Source organism: Elephas maximus, chromosome 9, assembly GCF_024166365.1.
Source record: "Elephas maximus indicus isolate mEleMax1 chromosome 9, mEleMax1 primary haplotype, whole genome shotgun sequence".
NCBI classification, from domain to species: Eukaryota; Metazoa; Chordata; class Mammalia; order Proboscidea; family Elephantidae; genus Elephas; species Elephas maximus.
The window spans coordinates 110,953,376-110,979,741 of NC_064827.1; the positions used below are offsets into that span (position 1 = coordinate 110,953,376).

Here is a 26,366-nt window from a genome sequence, read left to right on the forward strand (position 1 = left end):
CCATTTAATAGCATGAGTGACAAGGGAGAGCAGTTCTTATCCTGGGCAAGCAGATGTATCTCAGGCGCTCTTCTCCCTGACACCTGGAGGTTTCTGCAGACTCCAGACTCAACGCCACAAAGACTTGTGCCCAAGCCAGCCCCTCCAACACACACGAAGGGCTCCACTGCCTCTCCTGCCATCAGGCTGGGCCAAGGTTCCCCCCACACCTCCTCAGCCACATGGTGCTCCAGTGGTCCTGCACCCAGAATTCACGGTGGGTGAGGACACCTGTCACACCTGTCATCCTCTCCACATGGCACCAGGCTTGTCTACATGACCAACAGCACACAGCAGAAGGAACGGCGTGTCACAAGGTTATCAAAGACCCTGGGACTACGTCTTGGCCAAGTTGATCCTTGGGTCACAGATGCCACACCGAGCAGCATCATGGCTCAGGACCTCAGATGACAGCAGCCTCATGAGAGACCCTGGGCTACAAGCAGCTCCTGAGCCTGGCTATAAAAACTGTGAGATAATAAATGCTGTTGTTTTAAGCTGCTAGGTTTGGGATAACATGTAATGGGGCAGTAGATAGTGTGGGTTGATTCAGCCCAATAGGACATGTGGACTGGGTGCTCTCCCTGACCACATCCTGGGATTCGGCAGCAGAGCCCACCTTGGGAGCCCCCACGTCGGGGACAGCTGGAGCTCACAGAAGTGGATGTCAAGGATGAGGGGCACACAGCTGAGACGAGCACTGTCTGCACTTGGCAGAGCGGGCAGACCAGGGAGAAAAGCAGAAGGAGGGTTTGACAGCAGACAGAGGAAGAGCAGATGCTCCCGAGTGAGAGCACCTCTGACAGCAGCGAGGTGACACCAAGGCCACAGGGGCAGAGCTGGCTCATGGGGGTGGGCACTGTGGCAGCCCGGCACAGGGACAGCCCACAACAAAGTGCACCTCAAAGGTGAACCCAGCCTTCTGTCTGTCACTGGCTCTGTGCTTCAGCTGAGCCAGAGCCCCATGGAGGGCGCAGAGTGTGCTGAACGACTCCTCGGGTGGCTGAGGGGTCAGAACTTGGCAGGCAGGGATAGTGCAAGGCTGACATCAGGGCTAAAGGACGTCACCTGTGCATAAGGGAACCCCAGCAGCGCTCTCCACACTGAGCAGAGCGGCAGCCCCGTGACAATGGCGACCACAGCCCCAGTCCCAAGGCTAGCATTCAGGTAGGCAGCACCGCTGTGTGGTCAGCAGAGGGCAGACGTACAAGGTTTCAACGACATGCAGCAGGAGACCGCTCAGCCACTCAGTGGCTGTCCCTTGCCCGGAAGCCCCGCGTGTCGGTGAGGCTCCAGGTGTTTCTGCTGTGCTCCGTTTTGGGGGTCACAGGGGTGAGCTGTATGTTCCACCAGGACAATGACCCATGTCATTTCTCCTCTTGATCTCTCTCTTGTGATAAAGGTGACCTAGTCCTCTGGGTATTTTCAGAGCTGACTTGGCAGAAGCAGCAGGGTTCTCATCTCTGGCCCAGGTGAGGGTGCAGGCTGCCCCAGGGCCCCGGGAGCCCAATCATAGCTGGGAAGCATGACCAGTGTCAAGGAAGCATGAGGGCACAGCCAGACCCAGACAGCAATTCCAGGTGGAAGGGAATTTATCTTCAGAATTTAGTTATAAAATCCCTAAGTCCTTTAAAGGACTAAGATTAAAACTTGATCTTTTATTTTAAAACGTCTCCCTTCACTGGATGAAGTGGTGAGGCACCACTCGAGCCAGGCTCTCGGTGCAGCCACAGCACGTGGCATTCACATTCCTACAGGATTTAAAAACAAACAAGCAGAGAGGGTCATGCCACGCGGGCTCCGACCCTTCACAGAAAAGCTTGTCCACCTTGGAACTTTGCGGTTGGCTAGCTGCTGGGCTCTCAGGGGCCCTGTGAGAATGGCCATCCCTCCATGGCCAGAGCCAGGACCAGAACCCGGGGTTTCTGAGCAAGGAGAGGGTGAAGGTGGTCAGGGGCCTTCTCCCCACCGCCACCATTCACCTCTGAGCAGAACTCCAGATCAGAGACCCCTTCAAATGGAAAAGAACAAAGTTTGCTCTATAAATACAAATGACCATGCCAAGAGCAAACGGGCTTTAATAGGAGGCACCCACGTGACTACCCTGTTTTTTCAGTGGCTCTGGGGCCACAACAGTGACAGGAGTAGACAACCGCCCTCCACCATTCACACTCCAGGACCTGCGTGTCTGTGAGCGCTTCTGCTCCTGGAGGAAGCCTGGGCCCTTCACAAATGGTCACTTATGCTTCATGTCAGGAGCAGTGGGTGTGGTATGGAATCAGTGCAGAGCAGGTGAGGAGATGACAAGCTGCAGGAACATGCCCCAACTTGATACAGCCCCCAAAGTGGATGCCCTTATGCCGAGGCAGAGCCACAGTCTCCTCCAGAACCGTGCAGCCTGCACCCCTCTCACCACACCTGCTCCTCTCCACCTCATACCCCCTCATCCCCTCACCTCTTCACCCCTTCTTCCTCTCACCTCCTCACCCCTCATTCCCTCACCTCACCCCTTATTCCCTCACCTCCTCACCCCTTCAACACTCATCCCTCACCTCTTCACCCCTCCAACACTCATCCCCTCACCTCCTCGCCCCTTCAACACTCATCCCCTCACCTCCTCACCCCTTCATCCCTCATCACCTCCTCACCCCTTCATCCCTCATCACCTCCTCACCCCTTCATCCCTCATCCCCTCCCGTCACTTCCTCACCCCTTCATCCCTCATTCCCTCACCTCCTCACCCCTTCAACAATCATCCTCTTGCCTCACCCCTTCATCCCTCATCCCCTCACCTCCTCATCCCTTTATCCCTCATCCCCTCACCTCCTCACCCCTCATTCCCTCACCTCCTCACCCCTTCAACACTCATCCCCTCATCTCCTCACGTCTTCATCCCTCAGCCCCTCACCTCCTTCCCCCCTCACTTCCTCACCTCTTACCCCCTCTCTGTGTGGATGCCCAGTTCCCACCCTGGATGCTCTGCCTCCGTCGTCTTCCCCTCCTCAACCTTGCCCCACCCCTTCTCTGAGGCCCCCTCATGCTGCCCATTTCAACTACAATGGTCGGGAAGATAGAAGTAAGCTGGACGCAGCGTGGGCCTGGTGGGATGGGGTCAAGCTACCCCTTGTCCAGGTAGGACAGGACCATGCTCTTTGGAGGCCCCAGGACCATGGGGTTTCACCGAAAGCCTCGGGCCAGGGCACCAGGCCTGTAAGCCAGGGCACAGGCCCGAGGGACCAAAAGGTCTGTATGCACCTGGAAGTGTGTACTAGCAGAGTGGAGCCTGGGGAAAGGGCTCTGGGAACAAAGACGTTCCGGGTACGAGTACAAAGCCCTGTACTACCTATAACGAGCAGGGCTGGCAGGGCACTGGGGTGCCACAGTGAGGATGCAAACGCCTATGGCTGTCCCTGAGACAGCCCTGTCCACCTGCTCATCCCCGAGGCCACAGACCCCTGGTCAGGCTTGAGGACGCAGGGGCCTGGACAGGTCAAAGGTACCCACTGGTCACCCAGCCCCAAGAAACTGCCATAAAATAGAAGCAACTCTTACCTTGAATATCTTTAAGTTGTTCTGTGCCTCCTGTAACAAACTTTTCAAGGCAAAGTGCATTCTTTGTTTATTTCTAAAAAGGGAAAGTAGTATTAATATAAAGCAAAAGCAGCTGAAATCGCCCTTTGAACATTTCTGACATGTGTTAGAGGAAGTGCACTAAGGACGTGAGGGAGGCCTGCCCAAGGGTCTCTGGGACTTTGCTGGGCCACTGGACACCGGCTGCTGAGCATGAGCCTGAAGAGACACCGCTGCCCAGTGAGAAGGAGCCACTTGCAGCAGGAGCTAAGATTATTGCAGGCTTTTTCGTATCTCCAGAGGCGTGAGAGACCAAAGGCTTAAACAACTGCATTTGGATGTTCCAGAACGGGGGGACAGTAAGGGCTTAGGGCCAACTGGTTTTTGGCATTCCAAACACCAAACCAAACCTGTTGCTGTCGAGTCAATTCTGACTCATACCGACCCTACAGGGCAGAGGGGAGCTGTCTCATAGGGTTTTCCAAGGAGTGCCTGGTAGATTCTAATTGCTGATGTTTTGGTTAGCAGCCATAGCTCTCAACCACTACGTCCCCAGGGTTTCCTTTTGGCGTTAATGGAAGACAAATCTAGCCATGATCTGGATTACAAGGGAAAAACCAGTAAGTCAGCAATGGCCTCAAGTGTGTGAGCACAAAGGCAGAGCCTGGCATATCTGAGGCACCAGTGGGAACACCAGAGCGGGGCCTTCACATGGTATCACCCCCAACACTACAGAGCCTTGTGCAAGGAGTCAGACAAGAAACATTTTCTTACCCTGAGTAGAGATCAAGGGGGCAGTATTTACTTATCTGCTTCCACTTTCCAGTTGCTACCTGTGAAAAAACAACAAGAAGCATGAGACAAGACATGACAAGACAGCATGACTGGTCACACAAATATCAAGGTAGTAGTCCCAGGACACAAGAGTCCCAAAGGATCCCATCAAGCTTTCAGGTACACACACGGGCTAGGGGGCAGGGGAGTATATGGACTCCCACCCAAAGAAAGCCTCCGCCCCTTTCTCTGAGATTCAGCATGGTATCCCAGCCTGGCATGTGGGTGGGGCAAGAAAGCAGCAAGCCCTTCTCAAACTACAGGTTCAAGGATGCTTACCACAAATTCACTTATGACAATAAAAACTTGGGACCAATGCAGACAGTTGTCACCAGGCACACAATTAAGTAAACCACAACTCCTCCACCCCAAGGCCCAGCTCACAGCAGGTACTCCGCTGAGTGGGTGAGCGAGTTAATGCAGCCACTAACAGAGAGAGGCAGAGCTAAAAGGCTCCAAGATTCGTTACACGAAAAAGCAACTGGCAGAAAAATGTACACAGTGTGTCACTTCTAGTGCGCATGTGTACATGCACGTGTCCTAATACAAACAGAAAATCCCTGAAGAATAATCCTCAGGGGTTACTGAGGAACTACCACAATCACATACGGTATGATCCCACATTTGCTTTTTAAAAAAGTTATGAGTGCATGTGCATATTAGAATATATACAGAAAAAGTTTGTAAGAATACCCAACAAACCTAGCAGTAGTTCTACAGAGGTGCAATTCTGGAGACACAGGTGTTCAAGTTTTACATCACACATGTCAGTATTTTATTTATTTAAAGAATCTAAAAAAAAATTTTTTTTTTTTTTTTTTTTAATAAAGACAAATGCCTACAAAAAACAAAAAAAAACTCTTGTGGTATCCACAGCATGCTGACTAAAAATATGTTGACAGTAAGAAATATTTATGCTTGCTTCACAGTATTTGTTTAGATCTAATATTTCCTTTCATTATAATCTCTTTTCAAGGTGTTTGAGCCAGCGTGCCAAAATGTAAAATACAATTAAGTAAAATATACTTGTAAACTCAGAGACGAGGGGACAGAGGCCTCAGGGCCCATTTTCTGACTGCTCCTCTCACTAGGTCCCTGTAGACGTGTCTCCTCCACACTCACAATGACACACTGTCAGATGAAGATCTAATTGGGACTCTCCCATAACGTCTCGGTGCTTCTAAAATGGAGAATTTGGCTTCTCCCCCCTCAGAACCTCAGCAACGCATTCCTCAGAAGAGTTACCTCATCAGGGAGGTCTTCCTGGACCCGACTCAGGGAGGGACCCTGAACAGGCTGCACGTTTCCAAGCACAGCGCTCCGCTGTAGCAATGCAGTCCTTCTGCAGTGGGCCACTTCCACTAGATGGCCAGAACTGGGGAGAGGCCCAGAGGCCCTGCTCACCACCACACCCATCATCCAGCTCAGTGGGGGCTCAATGCACAGCTGGTGAATGACAGCTCCTTTAAGGCTGATACTAGTAGCCCTGCTTTATAGGCAGTCATTGCTAACGGGGAGTTTCTACTCGACTGCTTGCCCTGAAGACACCTGAGAAGGGTACAATGATGACAGGAAACACTCTAAAGCCTCAGTTAGCCCCACATACACTACCAAGCAGTGGCCACCATGGTAGAGACCAGCCAGTGGCAGAACAGTACAGGAAGCATCACCTCATTTCCATTTAAATACCACGCATACTTTTATTTGCACAGGAGGAAGTCTAGAAGGATGCATAAACTGCCGATATGAGCTACCTCTCAGAAGGCAAGTTGTTTGTTGTAGTTCTTATTGTTTATATTCATAAAACATATCATTTTATATAATTCTATATTTTATCAATCATATGAGCAGGGGCTGCTTTTATAATAAAAAAATATTTCGGTGAATGGTGGCATCCCCCTCTCTCCAGTTCCGCAGTAGCCTTAAAAACCAACAGCCTGTATCATGGTGGAAACCAATAGCCTGGCAGTTCATCTGAGGGACCAGAACACAGCTGGAACTTCTTCAAAACCTCATTCCTAGAAAAAATTCCATTATTCTACCTGTCTGGAGTTTCCCTGGAAGACCTCACTTGCAAGAAGGCTGTCTTTTATTGAGCTAAGTAGGAGCTCATCAAGTGCAAAAGGCCTTACACTGGGAGCATCTGTTGAAAAAATTAGAGGCAATTGTTTAACTTCATGGCTACCTAAGAAAATAGGTAACAGTTGGTCCAAACAACAGACTAACCAAAAAGCTTAAAAGAAAAAGCTGAGAAATGAGATGCATATAGAGGCTTTGTAAAGCTCTGACATGTTTCTGAGAACCTAGGAGACCAGGCACATGCATAGCTCTCTGCCCATGCCCCGTGCTGTGCACATGCTCAGGAAGACCTGAGAAGGCCCTAAGTTCTCACCTCCTGCTGACCTTCATGCCCCGTGCAAACAAGAAGAGAAGGCAGAGTTGTCCACTGCCTGAATGAGTGTTGAAGGTCTGCCCCAACACGCACACAAAACCCCTCAACAAAGGCTGAGAAACTTATTGGTTCCAAGCGTTCATTTATGGAAATCTCTGTGCAGTCATCAGCTGACCACTAAGCTAATCAAGCAGAGATTTCAGACACCACATAGGACAAGGAATACAAACTTTAAAGAACAGACACCAGGGACAAAAAACTAAAGGAAATCAAGAGAACAATGCCACAACAAATAGAGACAAAGATAAAAAGAGATATCTATCTCAAGGCGGAGCAAAGATGGTAGAATAGACGCTACTGGCGAGCCCTCTTTACAACAAAGACCCGAAAAAACAAGTGAACGAATTATTTATGACAAGCTAGGAGCCCTGAGCATCAAAGGCAAGCTTAGAAAACGAACAGAGGGGTAGGGGGAGGAAGAGATGGTTCAGAAGCAGAGAGGAGTTACCAGACCTGAATCGCAGGGAGCCCTCAGGCACCATTCCTGGGAGGAGCAGCAGCGGACTAGTACTGGCGTTCCGCTGCAGTTTCCTCAGGGAGAAGCAGCCAGCCACACAGCCTACTCACAACTCTGGAACCAAAGAAGAACGGCACTCTCGACAAAAGCTAAGTACTTGCGTGTATTTTACCACGCTCCCACCGCCAAGCCAGCTTCAGCAGCTCAATTCCCTGGGCCTCAGATAGGCACTGTTGAGCACCTAGAGCCATCCTCCCAGCCTTGGAGGAGGAAAACATTTGCAATTGGGGGAAAAGATAATCTGCCAGCTCCACTAACCAGGGGAGCTCAGGACAGAAGCGGCTCCTGTCCAGGCATAAACTGTCCATGGACTTTGAGTACCTTTCCCCTCTGCATGGACCTGTGTAGGCCTATTTCAGGAGAATAGGCCCTTGTTGGCAGACTCCAACTACTTCAGCTGTGCGGCAGAGAGGTGGGTGTTTGATATTTGACATTGTATTACCTACTAAAGAGGGTCCTCACCTACCCACATCAGGGGCCTAAGGACTGGTAGCTCCACTCACATGAGCCAGTCACCCGCGACAGGGGTCGAAGGATAACTGGTACCTCCCAGTCCTTACAACCAAAAACACTGGGTGCCCATGGTCTGTCTGCAGAACCCACCCACCTGCACACTCTAGGGAACAGGGACGCGCTTTCCTCAGAGACACTTGGTGGTCAGTTCTCAGCCTCCTGCCTTGTTCAGAGCGTGACCCCCTGCTGCAATAACATACCGGTATATACACCAACCACCCCTGCCCCTCTAAGACTGTAGGACAGAGCCTGTACCGCACGCTTGATGATCAGCTACCTGGAAACCTGAGCTGAATTGATACAAGAAAACTGAATGGACTCCTAGCCTGATATACCTGATAACAGCTCTAGTCAGCTGGGGACAGGACACCAGAGCTCCAAATGCAAAAGCAATCAAGCTAGCTCACTCAAGCAACCCATGTGGGCATAGCAAAACAAAATAAAAAGAAGCTATGACGTAGTAAGCAAGTGTAAACGAATAAAATAACTTATAGTTCGCTTGGAGACAACAGTCAATATCAAGTCACATAAAGAAACAGACCATGATCACCTTAACAAGCTCTCAAAACAAAGAATCCAGGGATCTTCTAGATTAAAGTGCATTCCTGGAATTACCAGAGGCAGAAGACAAAAGATTAATATACAGAGCCCTTCAAGACATCAGGAAGGAAACGAGACAATACGCAGAACAAGTCAAGGAACACACAGATAAAGCAATTGAAGAAACTAAAAAAGATTACTCAGGAACATAATGAAAAGTTTGATAAGCTGGAAAAATCCATAGACACACAGCAATCAGGAATTCAGAAGATTAACAATAAAATTACAGAAGTAGACAACTCAACAGAAAGTCAGAGGAGCAGAATTGAGCAAGTAGATGCCAGAATTTCTGAACTTGAAGATAAATCACTTGGCACTAATATTTTTGAAGAAAAATCAGATAAAAGAATTTTAAAAAATGAAGGAAACTTAAGAATCAAGTGGGACTCTATCAAGAAAAATAACCTAGGAGTGATTGGAGAGCCAGAAGAGGGAGGGATAACAGAAAATACACACAGAATTGTTGAAGATTTGTTGGCAGAAAACTTCCCTGATATCGTGAAAGATGAGAAGATATCTATCCAAGATGCTTATCGATCTCCATATAAGGCAGATGTTAAAAGAGCGTCACCAAGACATATTATAATCAAACTTGCCAAAACCAAAGATAGAGCATTTTAAGAGCTGCTAGGGATAAACGAAAAGTCACCTACAAAGGATAGCCAATAAGAGTAAGCTTGGACTACTCAGCAGAAACCATACAGAAAAGAAGGCAATGGGATGACTTATACAAAGTTTTGAAGGAAAAAAACTGCCAGCCAAGAATTATTCAGTAGAACTGTCTCTTAAATATGAAGGTGAAATTAGGACATTTCCAGATAAACAGAAGTTTACGGAATTTGTAAAAACCAAACCAAAACTACAAGAAATACTAAACGGAGTTCTTTGGTTAGAAAATCAGTAATCACTGGGCAGAGCAATCAGAAGTCAACCCAGACAGGGAAATAAAAAAAAAAAGCAAAATTAAAAAAACAAAAAAAGCTCAAAACAGGGTAATAGCAATGTTATTATATAAAAGAAGAAAACATTAAAACAATAAAGAAGGACTAAGAAACATAATCATAGCTCTTCCATGTGGAAAGGAAGATATGGCGATACAAAGAAATAAGAGTTAGGTTTAAATTTAGAAAAATAGGGGTAAATAATCCACAACAGAGACAAACTACCCTACTCACCAAAATAAAATATGAGAAAAAAATAGAGACTCAGCAGAAACAAAACCAACAACGAATCTGAGGAAAGGACAATATATAATTTACCCAGCACATAAAATTAAGTGTGAAAAAGAAACTATCAACAAGACATCAAAAAGACAGCACTAAATTCATACCTATCCGTAATTATGCTGAATGGAAACAGACTAAAGGCACCAATAAAGAGACAGAGAGTGGCAGAATCAATTAAAAAACACAATCCGTCTATATGCCGCCTACAAGAGATACACCTTAGACTTAGAGACACAAACAAACTAAAACTCAAAGGATGGAAAAAAATATATCAAGCAAACAACAATCAAAAAAGAGCAGGAGTGGCAATATCAATTTCTGACAAAAAAGACTTTAAAGTTAAATCCATCATAAAGGGTAAGGACACTATATAATGATTAAAGGGACAATATAGCAAGAATTTTTTTTTTTAATACCAAGAAGATATAACCATATTAAATATTTATGCACCCAGTGACAGGGCTGCAAGATACATAAAACAAACTCTATCAGCATTGAAAAGTGAGATAAACAGCTCCACAATAATTTTAGGAGACTTCAACACACCACTTTTGGTGAAGGACAGGACATCCAGAAGGAAGTTCAATAAAGACACAGAAGATCTAAAAGCCACAATCAAACAACCTGACCTCACAGACATACAGAACACGCCACCCAACAGCAACCAAGTATACTTTCTTTTCTAGTGCACATGGAACATTCTCTAGAATAGACACATATTAGGTCATAAAGCAAGCCTTAGCAGAATCCAAAACACTAAAATATTACAAAGCATCTTCTCTGACTGTAAGGCCATAAAAGTGGAAACAAATAACAGAAAAAGCAGGGAAAAGAAATCAAACACTTGGAAACTAAACAATACCCTGCTCAAAAAAGACTGGATTATAGAAGACATTAAGGACAGAATAAAGAAATTCAGAGAATCCAATAAGAATGAAAACACTTCCTATCAGAACCTTTGGGACACAGCGAAAGCAGTGCTCAGAGGTCAATTTATATCAATAAATGCACACATACAAAAAGAAGAAATGGCCAAAATCAAAGCATTATCCCTACAACTTGAACAAATAGAAAGAGAGCAACAAAAGAAACCCTCAGGCACCAGAAGAAAGCAAATAATAACAATTAGAGCAGAACTAAATGAAACAGAAAACAGAAAAACAACTGAAAGAACTAACAAGACCAAAAGCTCATTCTTTGAAAAAAATCAACAAAATTGATAAACCATTGGTCAAACTGACAGAAGAAAAATGTGAGAGGAAGCAAATAACCCAAATAAGAAATGAGATGGGCGATAATACACAGACTCAACTGAAATTAAAAGAATAATATCAGATTACTATGAAAAATTGTACTCTAACGAATTTGAAAACCTAGAAGAAATGGATGAATTCCTAGAAACGCACCACGTACCTAAACTAACACGAACAGAGGTAGAACAACTAAATAGACCCATAACAAAAGAAGAGATTGAAAAGGTAATCAAAAAACTCCTAACAAAAAAAAGCCCTGGCCCGGACAGCTTCACTGCAGAATGCTACCAAACCTTCAGAGAAGAGTTAACAACACTACTACTAAAGGTATTTAAAGCATAGAAAAGGACGGAGTACTCCTAAACTCCTTCTATGAAGCCACCATATCCCTGATACCAAAACCTGGTAAAGACACCACAAAAAAAAAGAAAATTACAGACCTATACCCCTCATGAACTTAGATGCAAAAATCCTCAACAAAATTCTAGCCGATAGAATTCAATAACGTATCAAAAAAATAATTCACCATGACCAAGTGGGATTCATAATAGGTATGCAGGGATGGTTCAACACTAGAAAAACAATTAATGTAATCCATCACATAAATAAAACAAAAGACAAGAATCACATGATTTGATCAATTGATGCAGAAAGGGCATTTGACAAAGTTCAACACCCATTCATGATAAAAACTCTCAGCAAAATAGGAACAGACGGAAAATTCCTCAACATAATAAAGGGCATTTATACAAAGCCAACAGCCAATATCATCCTAAATGGAGAAAGCCTGAAAGCATTCCCCTTGAGATCGGGAACCAGACAAGGATGCCCTTTATCACAGCTCTTATTCAACATTGTGCTGGAGGTCCTAGCCAGAGCAATTAGGCTAGATAAAGAAATAGCAGGCATCCAGATGGGCAAGGAAGAAGTAAAAGCATCTCTATTTGCAGACAACATGATCTTATACACAGAGAACCCTAAGGAATCCTTAAGAAAACTACTGAAACTGATAGAAGAGTTCAGCAGAGTATCGGGATACAAGATAAACATACAAAAATCACTTGGATTCCTCTACACCAACAAAAGGAACATCGAAGAGGAAATCACCAAATCAATGCCGTTCAGAGTAGCACCCGAGAAGATAAAATACTTGGGAATAAATCTTACCAGAGATATAAAAGACTTTTACAAAGAAAACTACAATACACTCCAGCAAGAAATCAAAGAGACCTACATAAGTGGAAAAATATACCTTCTTCATGGATAGGAAGACTTAACATTACAAAAAATGTTTATTCTACGAACAGCGATCTATACATTTAATGCAATTCCGGTCAAAATTCCGATGACATTCCTTAATGAGATGGACAAATCACCAACTTCATATGGAAGGGAAAGAGGACCCAGATAAGTAAAGCATTGCTGTAAAAGAAGAACAAAGTGGGAGGCCTTACTTTACCTGATTTTAGAACCTTTTATACCGCTACAGTAGTCAAAACAGCCTGGTACTGGTACAACAACAGATACATGGGCCAGTGGAACAGAATTGAGAATCCAGACATAAATCCATCCACATATGAGCAGCTGATATTTGAAAGAGGCCCCCAAAACAGTTAGATGGGGAAAAGACTGTCTTTTTAACAAATGGTGCTGGCATAACTGGATATCCATCTGCAAAAAAATGAAACAAGACCCATACCTCACTCCATGCACAAAAACGAGCTCAAAGTGGATCAAAGACCTAAATATAAAATCTAAAATGATAAAGATCATGGAAGAAAAGATAGGGATAACATTACGAGCCCTAATACATGGCATAAACAGTATACAAAACATAACAATGGAGAAGAAAAACTAGATAGCTGGGAGCTCCTAAAAATCAAACACCTATGCTCATTCAAAGGCTTTGCCAAAAGAGTTAAAAGGTTACCTATAGACTGGGAAAAAGTTTCTGGCTATGGCATTTCCAGTCAGCACCTGATCTGTAAAATCAACATGATACTAAAAAACTCAACTACAAAAAGATATATAACCCAATTAAAAAATGGGCAAAAGATATGCACAGACACTGCATGCACTAAGGAAGACATTCAGGTAGCTAACAAACCCATGAGGAAATGCTCATGATCATTAGCCATTAGAAAAATGCAAATCAAAACTACAATGAGATTTCATCTCACTCCAACAAGGCTGGCATTAATCCAAAAAACACAAAACAATAAATGTTGGAGAGGCTGTGGAGAGACTGGAGCACTTACACACTGCTGGTGGGAATGTAAAATGATACAACCACTTTGGAAATCAATTTGGCGCCTTCCTAAGCCACTCCTTGAAATGTATCCTAGAGAAATAAGAGCCTTTACATGAAGAGATATATGCACACCCACGTTCACTGCAGCACTGTTTACGATAGCAAAAAGATAGAAGCAACCAAGGTGCCCATCAACGGATGAATGGATAAATTATGGTATATTCACACAATGGAATACTATGCATCGATAAACAGTGATGAATCTGTGAAACATTTCATAACATGGAGGAATCTGGAAGGCATTATGCTGAGTGAAATTAGTCAGTTGCAAAAGGGCAAATATAGTATGAGACCACTATTGTAAGAACTCAAGAAATGGTTTAAACAGAGAAGAAAATATTCTTTGATGGTTACGGGTGGGGGGGGAGGGTGGGAAAGGGGTATTCACTAATTAGATAGTAGGTAAGAACTACTTTAGGTGAAGGGAAAGACACCACACAGTACAGGGGAGGTCAGCACAATTGGACTAAACCAAAAGCAAAGAAGTTTCCTGAATAAACTGAATGCTTCAAAGGCCAGCGTAGCAGGGGCAGGGGTTTGGGGACCATGGTTTCAGTGGACATCTTAGTCAATTGGCATAAGAAAATCTGTTAAGAAAACATTGTCCATCCCACCTAGGAAAGAGGCGTCTGGGGTCTTAAATGCTAGCAAGCGGCCATCTAAGATGCATCAACTGGTCTCAACCCACCTGGATCAAAGGAGAATGAACACCACCAAGGACACAAGGTAATTATGAGCTCAGGAGACAGAAAGGGCCACATAAACCAGAGACTACATCATCCTGAGACCAGAAGAGCTAGATGGTGCCCAGCTACAACCAATGACTGACCTGACAGGGAACACAACAGAGAACCTTGAGGGACCAGGAGAACAGTGGGATGCAGACCCCAAATTCTCGTGAAAAGACCAGACTTAATGGTCTGACTGAGACTATTGGCCCAGGACAGGAACCATTCCCAAAGCCAACTCTTCAGACATGGATTGGACTGGACAATGGGTTGGAGAGGGATGCTGGTGAGGAGTGAGCTTCTTGGATCAGGTGGACACTTGAGGCTATGTTGGCATGTCCTTCCTGGAGGAGAGATGAGAGAGTAGAGGGGGTAAGAAGCTGACGACATGGACATGAAAAGAGAGAGTGGAGGGAGAAAGCGGGCTGTGTCATTAGGGGGCGAGCAATAGGGAATATGTAGCAAGGTATATATCAGTTTTTGTGTGAAAGACTGACTTGATTTGTAAACTTTCACTTAAGGCACAACTAAAAAAAAAAAACCCAACCCAAATAAAAATTAAAAAAAAAAAAACCAACCCCCCCCCCCCCCGCAAAAAAAAGTGACATCTCAAAAAGGTGATGTTATTGCTGTTAGTTACCACAGCGTTGGCTCCAACTCATGGCAACCTTATGTATAACAATGAAATACTGCCTGGTCCTGTGGCATCTTCATGATCGTTGGTATGTTTGAGTCCCTTGTGTCAATCCATGTCATTGAGGGCTTCCCTCATTTTTAATGACCCTCTACTTTACCAAACATGATGTCCTTTTCTAGGGGTTGGTCTTTCTTGACGACATGTCCAAAGTAAGTGAAACAAGTCTTGCCATCCTCACTTCTAAGGAGCATTCTGGTTGTATTTTTTCTAAGACTTCTAATTTTCTAAGGCTGATTTGTTCCTTCTGGCAGCATATTCAAGATTCTTCGCCAACATCACAATTTGAATGCATCAATTCTTCGGCATTCCCTTTCATTGTCCAGCTTTCACGTGCATATGAGGTGACTGGAAAGACGACAGCTTAGGTTAGGTGCACCTTAACCATGAAAGTGACATCTTTGCTTTTTAAAACTTTTAAGAAGTCTTTTGCCAGAGATTTGTCCAATGCAATATATCATTTGATTTCTTGACTGCTGCTTCCATGGACACTGATTATTGATCCAAGTAGAATTAATCCACTGACAGCTTCAATTTTTTTTCCATTTATCGTGATGTTATTTATCAACTCAATTGTGAGGATTTTTGTTTTCTTCATGTTCTGGTGTACTCTATACAGAAGGCTGTAGTCTGATCTTCATCATTAAGTGTTTCAAGTCATCTTCATTTTCAGCAAGCAAGGTGTCATCTGCATATCACAGGTTGTTAAAGAGTCTTTCTCCAAACCTGATGCCACGTTCTGCTGCATACAGTCCAGCTTCTTGGATTATTTGTTCAGTATACAGGCTAAATAAGTAAGGCAAAAAGATACAACCCCGCTGCACATCTTTTCCAATTTTAAACCATGTAGTTTCCCCTTGTTCTGTTCAAACGATTGCATCTTGATTCATGTACAGGTTCTGCATGAGCACAATTGTTACAGAATTCCCATTCTTCATAATATTATCCATAATTTGTTATAATCTCCGCAGTAAATGACTGTGTAGTTGATAAAACACAGGTAATCATCTTTCTGGTATTCTCTGCTTCTGGCCAAGATTCATCTGACATCAGCAATACATCCCTTGTTCCATGTGCTCTTCAATCTAGCTTCACTCTGGCACACAGCCACTCTGGGTCTGTGCCACCCACACAGGCCAGCTCCCTCAGCGCCATATTTTCTATTTATCTTTTCCTTCTCCCTCCCACTTAGGCTCTGCACCGCCTCTGGCCCTTCCTGACGGGCTCTGCCATGCCACCCAGTGAGAGAGACATCAGCTCACCGCCACCCCAATTCTGCCCCATCCCTAATGGCCGGTGCCCCCACATTTTTGTTGTTTTATTTAACTGTTGATTTCTTCTCTGTCTTCCCCCCTTTCTTTTCCTTTCCCCCACACCCCCAAGCAGCACAAGCACAGACTACCAGAGCCTTCCCTGCACCGCCCCCCAGCCCCAACCTGTCGGCCCCAGTATGTGCCACAAACAACCCAGCCCTGCCCCTCCCCCCTCTACTGGACTTGCCCTGCTGCACCATAGCTGAGCGACTGGCTCTGCCCACCTGGACAAGGTGGTGAGAGTATCATCCCCACAGATGAGCAAACAACAAAGAACGTCCAGCCCACCTGCCCAGACATAACCAAACAAAAAAGCGGGATGAAATAAACACATCTAAATCGATAAATTAAGAAAATAATTACCGAATGTCCCCAAAACAGCAGACAATATCAAAACATATTTAAAAAAAAAAAAAAAAAAGACAGAACAGGATGGTTCCAGTAGGTGTCCAAAATAAAACACCAGATGACCTTCCAGTAGAAGAAAAGGCACTGGAACTACCTGATAGGGAATTCAAAATTCTAATATTCAGGGTTCTCCAACAGATGAAGGAAAATGCAGACAAAAATAGACAAAGTCATGGAAAATACAGATAAAACAATGGAAGAAGTCAGGAAAATAATGCTGGAAAAACGTCAAAATAAATAAACAACTAAAAGTCATACAAAAACAGCAGTTAGAAATCCAAAAGATAAACAAGATTTCAGAAATGGACTGTGCAATTGAAAGTTTCAAGAGCAAATCTGAAACAGTTTCAGAAAAATTGAAGGCAAATCCTTCAATACCATTAGGAAAAATCAGAGAAAAGAATGAAGAAAAATGAAGAAACCCTGAGAACTAAGTGGGCTACAATCAAAAGCAAAAATTTGCACGTAATCAGAGTTCCAGAACAGGGGGAGCAAACGGAAAACACAGAGAGGATCATTGAAGATTTTCCGACAGAAAACTTTCCTAATATCATGAAAGACAAAAAGCTATCCAAGAAGTTCACTGAACCGCATACAGGATAGACCTCAAAAGAAAATCACCAAGACATATCATAATCACACTCACTAAAACCAAAGACAAAGAGAGAATCCTGAGAGCAGCTCGAGAAAAATGAAAAGTCACATACAAAAGGGGAAACAATAAGACTAAGCTCTGATTACTCGGCAGAAACCATGCAGGCAAGAAGACAGTGGGATGACATATCTAAAATCTTGAAAGAAAAAGACTGCCAACAAAAAATAATACATTCTTTAAAACTCTTGCTCAAATATGATGGCAGAACCAGTACATTTCCAGATAAAAGAAATTAAGGGAATACGTAGAAACCAAATCAAACTTACAAGAATTATTAATGGGAGTCCTTCAGTTTAAGAACCAACAACAACCTGAATCTAGCACATAAGATAGCATCAGCCAGATACCAACCTAGATGATGAACTCTAAAGGAAAAACAAAACTAAACAACTTAAAACAGGGAACCAGAGGCATCAATCTGTAAATGACAACAACATGAGAATAAAAGAGGGAATAAACAGTGTAGGTGTAGAACTTTCAAATGGAAAGGAAGTCAAGGCGTTATCAAGTAATAAAAGACTAGCTCAAACTTAATAAGTTTGAAGTAAATTTCAAGGTAAATGCAAAGAAAGTTAACAAACCTACTCATCAAAATAAAGAAAAACAAAGTCTCACTAAACACTAAATCTACTAAAACAAAAGAAATGAAAACAAAAATACACAAACAAAAGGAATTCAGCACAGAAGAGTAAGAGGAACAAAGAAAACGTCAGCACCACACACATACAAAAAAAAAACTACAAAATGACAGCAATAAACTCACACCTATCAATAATCAAGCAAAATCTGGCTTGAACTTTTGAAAGTTCACTGCTAATGTAAGGCTCCAGTCATTTCTGAATTATCTTCAGCAAAACTGGCATGCAATATTAATGGATATGTTCGGTAATTCCTACATTCTGTTTGATCACTTTTCTTTGGAATGGACATGCATACGCATCTCCTTCAGTCAGGTAGCCAGTAGCTGTCTGCCAAATTAACTGACAAAGACTAGTAAGTGCTGCCACCATTGCACCCATTTGTTGAAGTATCTCAATTGGTATTCCATCAATTTCTGGAGACTTGTTTTTCACCAATGCCTTCCCTGCAGCTTGAGCTTCTTCCTTCAGTATCAGTAGATCTTGATCATACACTACCTCCTGAAACAGTTGAACATCAACCAATTCTTTTGGTATAGTGGTTCTGTGTATTTCTTTTATCTTCTTTTGGTGTTTTCTGTGTCCTTCAATTTTTTGCCCATAGAATCCTTCAGTAATGTAACTGGAGGCTTGAATTTTCTCTTCAGTTGAGAAATTATAAAAAAAAATAGAAGTCCTATATGATGCTATTTCCTTCAAAATTTTTGTCTACCTATATTTCTCTTTTTAATAAAATTATAGTATGTAATAAAAAAAAACAAGTTCTGAAGATGAAAAGTATGATAACTAAAATGAAAAATTAACTAGAAAGGATTAACAGCAGATCTGATCAGGTAGATCAAAGAATTAGTGAATCTCAATACAGGCCAATTGAAATTACCCAGTCTTAAAAAAAAATAATGACTTAAAAAAAATTTTTTTTTATTTTAAGGAACAGAAATTACAACGAATGAAGAAAAATGAACAGAGTCTCAGAGACCTGTGGGATACCCTCAAGCATACGAACATATACATAATGAGAGTCCCAGAAGGAGAGGAGAGAAAAAAGGGGCAGAAAAATATCTGATGAAATAATGGCCAGCAACTTCCCAAAATGGATGAAAAACATTAATCTACACATCCAAGAATCTCCACAAACAACAAGTAGGATAAACATCAAGAGATCCATGCCTAGACACATCATAATCAAACTATTGAAAGACAGAATCTTGAAAGGAGCAAGAAAAGGACTCATCATATACAAGGGATCCTCCATAACAGCTGATTTCTCATCAGAAAAACATGAAGGCCAGAAGGAAATGGGATGACATATCCAGTGTTGAAAGAAAAAGATTGTCAACCAAGAATTCTATAACCAGCAAAACTACCCTTTGAAAATGAAAGCAAAATTAAGACATTCCCAGATACACAAAAATTAAAAGAATTCATCACAAGCAAAACTGCCCTACGAGAACTACTAAAGGGCATCCTTCAAGCTGAAATGAAAGGATATTAGACATTAACATGAATCCACATGAAGAAACAAAGAGCACTGGTAAAAGTAACTACATAGATACATACGATAGAAGGTATTAATATATCTTCTTTATAATGCTTTTTTCCTCCTGTCTAATTATAAAAACAACAACATAAGTCAATTACAAATGTATTGACAGACATACAATGTATAAAAAAGTAATTTGATGACAATAACAGCACAAAGTAGGGGGGAGGCAACAAAGCTACATTGGAGCAAAGCTTTTGTATACTACTGAACTGAGGCTGGATCACTCTGAACTAGATTATTTAGGTTGGAATGTTAATAATAGAGCAACTACAGAAGATCAACAAGGAAACAGAAGACTTGAATAACACTATATACCAACTCGCCCTGACAAGAGCAGAAAACACATACTTCTCAAGTAAACATGGAACAATCCCCAGCATAGACCATATGTTAGGCCATAAAAAAGTCTCAACAAATTTAAAAGTATAGAAATCATGCAAAGTATGTTCTCTAATCAAAATGGAATCAAATTAGAAATGACTAACAGAAAGAAATGTAGGGAATTCACAAATATGTGGGAACTAACCAAAAACCAAAACCAAACCTGGTGCCGTCGAGTTGATTCTGACTCATAGCGACCCTATAGGACAGAGTAGAACTGCCCCATAGAGTTTGCAAGGAGCACCAGGTGGATTCAAACTGCCAACGCTTTGGTTAGCAGCTGTAGCCCTTAATCAATATACTACCAAGGTTTCCCCGTGGGAACTAAACACACTCCTAATCAATAAATCAAAGAAGAAATAAAAAAGGAAATCAGACAATATCTTGAAACGAATGAAAACAAAAATACAACACACCAAAACTTAAAGGATGCAGCAAAACCAGTACTCAGAGAGAAATTTATAATTGCAAACACCTATACGAAAAGAAAAAAAGATCTTGAATCAATAACCTAATATTTCACCTTAAGAAGGTAGAAAAAGAACAAAGTAAACCCAAAGCAAACAGAAGAAAGGAAACAGTAAAAATTGAAGCAGGAATAAATAAAATATAAAAAAAACAATATAGAAGAAAAATCAATGAAACTAAAAGTAATTTGTTTAAATGACAAACAAAATTGACAAACCATTAGCTAGAATGACCAAGAACTCAAATCACAAAAATCAGAAATGAAAGAGAAGATTTACTACCAATCTTATAGAAATAAAAGAATTATAAAGGAATACTATGAACCATTGTATGCCAACAAATTAGATGAAATGGACAAATTCCTGGAGAGGCACAAATACCGAAAACATTCTGGAATAAATAGGGAATCAGAAAAGACCTTTAACAAGCAAGGGGATTTTATCAGTAGTCAAAAACCTCTTAACAACAAAAGCCCAGGACAAGATAACTTCACTGATGATCTTTTTTCTTTTTTTTTTAATATTTTTTTGTGTTTTAGGTGAAAGTTTACACAGCAAACTAGCTTCCCCTTTAACAATTTTTATACAAATTGTCCTGTGACGTTGGTTATAATTTTTCACAATGTGTCAGCATTCTCATCATTTCCATTCATTTTGCTCTATTTCCATTTATCTAGCTTCTGTTCCCTTCCTTGCCTTCTCATCTTTGCTTCTGGGTAAATATTGACCGTTTGGTCTCCTACTCACGGGTGATATTGTTTAGCCAATCTATTATCAGACTGAAAAGTGACCTCCAGGAGTAGCTTCAGTTCCAAGTTCTTACAGTAATAATCTCAGGGGCTCACTAGCGATTTCTACAAAACGTTTAAAGAGGAATTAGCATCAATCTTTCTCAAGCTCTTCCAAAAAATAGAAGAGAACACTTCCTACATTGTTCTATGAGGCCAACATTACCCTGATATCAAAGTCAGACAAAGACATCACAAGAAAACTATAGGCCAATATCCCTTACAAACATAGATACAAAAATCCTCAATAAAATATTAGCAAATCAAATCTTGCAGCATGTTAAAAGGATTATATACCATGACCAAATGGAATTTATTCCCGGAATTCAAGGGTGATTCAACATACAGAAATGAATCAATGTAATATACTACATTAAGAATAAAGTAAAAAATAAAACAAGTAATCATCTCAATAGATTCAGGAAAAACATTTGACAAAATCAAACACCCATTTGTGATTTAAAAAAAAAAAAAAAAGACTCAACAAATTAGGAATAGAACGGAGCTTTGTCAACCAAAAAACATCTATGAAAAACCCATAGCTAAGATCATAGTTAATAATGAAAAACTGAAAGCTTTCCCCTATGATCAGAAATAAGACAAGAATGTCTATTCTCCCTACTACTATTCAACATTGTACTAGAGATTCTAGCCAGGGCAACTGTGCAAAAAAAAAGAGAAAGAGAGAGATAAAAGGCATCAAGGTTAGGAAGATGTTAAACTATATTTGCAAATGACATAATCTTGTATACAGAAAATCCTAAGAACACACATACACATACAAAAACTATTACAGTTAAAAACCAAAGTTCAACAAGTTTTCAGAATGTACGATCAAAATACAAAACTTAATTGTATTTCTACACACTTGCTATCAGCAAACCAAAAATGAAATTAAGAAAACAATTCCATTTACGAAAGCACCAAAAATGAATAAATACTTAGGAATAAGTTTTACAAAAGAAGTACAAGACTTGTACACTGAAAATCATAAAACATCACTGAAAGAAATTAAACAAGCTCTAAATAAATAGAAAGATATTCCATTTGGATGGATTCCATGGATAAGAGTACTAATATTGTTAAAATAGCAATACTTCTCAAACTGATCTCCAGAGTCAACAGACTCTCTTATCAAAATCCCAGCTGCCTTTTTGGAGAATTTGACAAATTGATCTTAAAATTCTAGGAACTGAAAATAGCCAAAACGTTCTTGAAAAAGAAAAACAGAGAACTCACATTTCCCAATTTCAAAACACACTACAAGTCTACAGTTATCAAGACTGTATGGCACTGGCATAAGAATAGACACATAGACCAGCAGAATAAAATTAAGACGCCAGAAATAAACTCTCACATTTAAGTCAATAACTTCTCAAAAAGAGTGGCAATACAAGTCAATGGAGGAAAGAATATTCTCTTCAACAAATTCGGCTGGGACAACTGAATCTCCACGTGCAAAAAAATGAAGCTGGACTCATACCTGAAACCATACACAAAAATTAACAAAAAATGGATCTAAGACCTAAATGTAAGAGCTAAAACTATAAAATTCCTAGAAGAAAATATAGACATAAATCTCCTGATCTTGGGTGTGACAACGGTTTCTTGGTATGACACCTAAACCACAGCAATCAAAGAAAAAATAGATAAAACATCGCAATTAAAAATGGTTGCACTTTAAAGAATACTATCATGAAGGTAAAAAGACAAGTTAGAGATGGGAGAAAATTTTTGCAAGTGATATACCTTATAAGAGTTGTCTAATATCTAGAATATATGCAGTCCCTCAGTGGTGAAAATGGTTAACATACTCAGTTGCTAACAAAAAGGTTGGAAGTTCAAGTCTACCCAAAGATGCTTCCTGTTATGGACTGAATTGTGTCCCTCAAAAGCATGTGTTGTAAATCCTATTACAACCTATACCTTTGGTTATAATCTTAGTTTTCTAGTGCTGCTATAACAGGAATACCACAAGTAGATGGCTTACAAACACAAATTTATTCTCTCACGGTCTAGTAGGCTAGAAGTCCAAATCCAGGGCGCCAGCTCCAGGGGATGCCTTTCTCTGTCTGTTGGCTCTGGGGGAAGGTCCTGTCATTAATCCTTCCCTGGACTAGGAGCTTCTCAGTGCAGAGACCCCAACATGCTCCCGGTTCTTCTTTCTTGGTGGCAAGAGGTCCCCCTGTTTCTCTGCTTGCTTCTCTCTTTTATATCTCAAAAGAGATGAGTGTAGGATAATCGTGCAAGGAACATAAAGTTGGGTGACTCTGAGTTTACTGACATGGGCCCACTAAGCACAGATTCTTCATTCAATGTTTTAGCTCAAGAGGTGAAAAAAGGATCTAAGAGTTTATTTGGCTGGGTCGCTGAAGCATGGATTATGAGGTGGCCTATACTAAATCAAGCTGAAGTACCAAACCTGCCTTGGTGTACTGTAGAAGGAATCTAAAGGCTTAGGGAAATTGGCATGTTAGAGTGGATTTATCAGGTTAGACCCACAGATTCACACATGGAGTGCCCAGAGGACATATTTTTTACCACAACGGTAAGGAAAAAATTAGTGAAACGAGCCCCAGCATCCTTGAAGACTGCTGTGATTGCTATTTTATGTAAGTCAGATCTGACAGTGGGAGCTGCTCCAACTGAATTAAGGTACCTTAACTACAATAGGGCTAATTGGACCCCTGGTGGTAGAGGTCATGTGGCAGCACTCAATCAACAAAGACAAGGTGGGTGGTTACCATAATGGATAGCAAAGTCAAAGCAGTATTTATATGGACTTATGGCATTGACTCTTTAGTCATGGTGTCCCTAGGTGTGAAACAGATCAGAAATCTATTAAATATTTACTTGATCTGTACAAGTGGAAGAATTCTAGGTCAAGTGAATGACAGTTTAACTTTTATCACCAGAATAGAGACTCGTGGCCCTCAATCAATTCCCAGACTTGAGCCAGTTTACAGATTCATGACCCCTTCAAGGAAGAAGAGGCCAGTCCCCTTCAGAAAGGACCCCACTACACTACCAAAAATTTATACTGGAAATCTTTCTCCCAGCCTTACCTAAAGAGATCTACAGCCTTTTACAGAGTGGCTGTTCATTGGGGAAAAAGAAAGAATCAGACTTTTCAGGGATTACTGGATACTGGCTCTGAAATGACACTACTCCCAGGAGACCCAAAACGTCACTGTGGCCCACCAGTCAGAGTGGGGGCATACGGAGGTCAGGTTATTAATGGAGTCTTAGCTCAGCTTCAGCTTATAGTGGGTCCAGTGGGCCCCTGATCCTATCCTGTATTGACTTTCCCATTTCCAGAATGCATAATTGCCATAGATATACTCGGCAACTGGCAGAATCCCTACATTCGATCCCTGACAAATAGAGTAAGGGCTATTATGGTAGGAAAAGCCAAGTGGAAGCCATTGAACTGCCCCTGCCTAGGAAAATAGTAAACCAAAAGCAATACCACATTCCTGGAGGGAATGCAGAGATTACTGCCACCACCAAGGGCTTGAAGGAGGCAGGAATGGTGATTCCCACCACATCCCCGTTCAACTCACCTACTATTTAGCCTGTGCCAAAAAACAAATGGACCTTGGAAAATGACAGTGGATTACTAAAAGCTTAACCAGGTGGTGACTCCAACCGCAGTTGCTGTTCCAGATGTGGTTTCATCGCTTGGGCAAATTACTACATCTCCTGGTGACCTGGTATTGCGCTGTTGATGTGGCTAATGCTTTTTCTCCACACCTGTTTCCAAGGACCATTAGAAGCAGTTTGCCTTCAGCTGGCAAGGCCAGCAATACACCTGTACTGTCCTTTCTCAGAGGTATATCAGCTTTCCAGTCCTATGTTATAATTTAGTCTGCAGAGACCCTGACTGCCTCTCCCTTCCACAAGACATCACACTGGTCTAATACATTGATGACATTATCCTCAATGAACTTAGTAAGGAAGAAGTATCAATGACTCTGGACTCACTGGTAAAACATTTGCATGCTAGAAAGTGGAAAATTAATCCAACAAGGAATTCAGGCGCCTTCCGCCTCAGTGAAATTTCTAGCAGTTCAGTGGTGTGGGGAATGCTGACATATTCCTTCTAAAGTGAAGGCTAAATTATTGCATCTGGCCCCTCCCACAACTAAAAAGGAGGCATGATGCCTAGTAGACCTCTTTGGATTTGGAGGCAACATATCCCTCATTTGGGTGTGTCAGCCCAGCCTATTTATCAAGTGACTCGAAAAACTGCTGGTTTTGAGTGGGGCCCAGACCAAGAAAAGGCTCTGCAACAGGTTCAGGCTGCTGGCAAGCAGCTCTGCCTCTTGAGCCGTATGATCCAGCTGATCCAGTAGTTCTTGAAGTGTCAGTGGCAGACAGAGATGCTGTCTGGAATCTCTGGCAGGCCTCTATTGGTGAATCACAGCTCAGACACTTAGGATTATGGAGCAAAGCCCTGGTCCTGGGATTGCAGCGTCCGGCAGGAAAGAAGCAATTTTAGGTGATATGGGGAAGAACCATACAGTGGCAGGAGCATCCTCCTCCCCAACTTCATCTTCCCCAGATCCCTCAGAGAAACACAGGAATCTGTCCAGTGTTGATCCTCCCTTTGTCCCTTCATATTGAGTGTGAGCACACTTGTGAAGGTGTGTGAGCCGGCCCTTCATGCCTTCATCTACCCCCCGTTAGGTAACCAATGTTTCAAATGCCCATTCCAATTCTCTATCAAACCATTACTCTGAGGGTGGTATGCAACATGGTATGGCCATTGAATATGATGTTTCTTGGTTTATTTCTGCACCCTATAAAGTGTGTTCCTTGGTCGGATGAAATATAACTGGCAGCCCAAACTGGTATGGCGCAAAGGGAACGTGACTAGATCCAGCCCATCTCTGCACTGCTACAGCATTCAAAACTAAAGACATTGCCCCTAAATTAGTCGCTCTCAAAATCCATTTTCGTAACAGTTCCTCTGGAAGCTGACGATGCCAATCTACAAATTGAAGCAACTCCTTTGTACTATACCTCCTGGTTTGTAGAGTTTCTTGGTTTTGCCCATTTTCCTCCTGGACTACCTTCTACCAGTGGTCACAGAGGAACTTCCTGTTGCTCTATCACAATTCTTCCTTTCCAGGTTGGCCTTGAGACTAGCGGTCATAGCTCTGACCGGATCAGATCTGGGATTGGTTCAGTGCTAAAATCAGCGCCTACATTCTTTCTCTCTGCCACTCCAGCTATTATGGATAACAGAAACCAAGGAACTGTTATATCTGGCCCTTTCCTTATCACTCTGTATTTCCATATACATCCCATTAGCCAATTCCTCAGGAGTTAGATCCATCCCTCCTAAATCCCATGAAGAGCTTTTGCCTGGGGTAGGAAACTGATTGCAACATAAACAGCTGCTTCAATCCATGGGTATTGTTTATCCCA

The 26,366-nt window shown here is 42.2% G+C and overlaps 1 protein-coding gene across 4 annotated transcripts in view; it reads right to left on the bottom strand.

Annotated features, from left to right (window-relative positions):
- Positions 1 to 26,366, bottom strand: part of IPPK (inositol-pentakisphosphate 2-kinase) — a 79,270-nt gene that overhangs the window by 21,718 nt on the left and 31,186 nt on the right. For all 4 annotated transcript variants that reach the window (XM_049896120.1, XM_049896119.1, XM_049896116.1 and 1 more), the window contains 2 exons: positions 4,384 to 4,442; positions 3,592 to 3,664 (listed from right to left, as the gene is read on the bottom strand). In XM_049896120.1, coding sequence (XP_049752077.1) covers positions 3,592 to 3,664; positions 4,384 to 4,442 — 132 coding nt within the window. The remainder of the gene's footprint in view (positions 1 to 3,591; positions 3,665 to 4,383; positions 4,443 to 26,366) is intronic.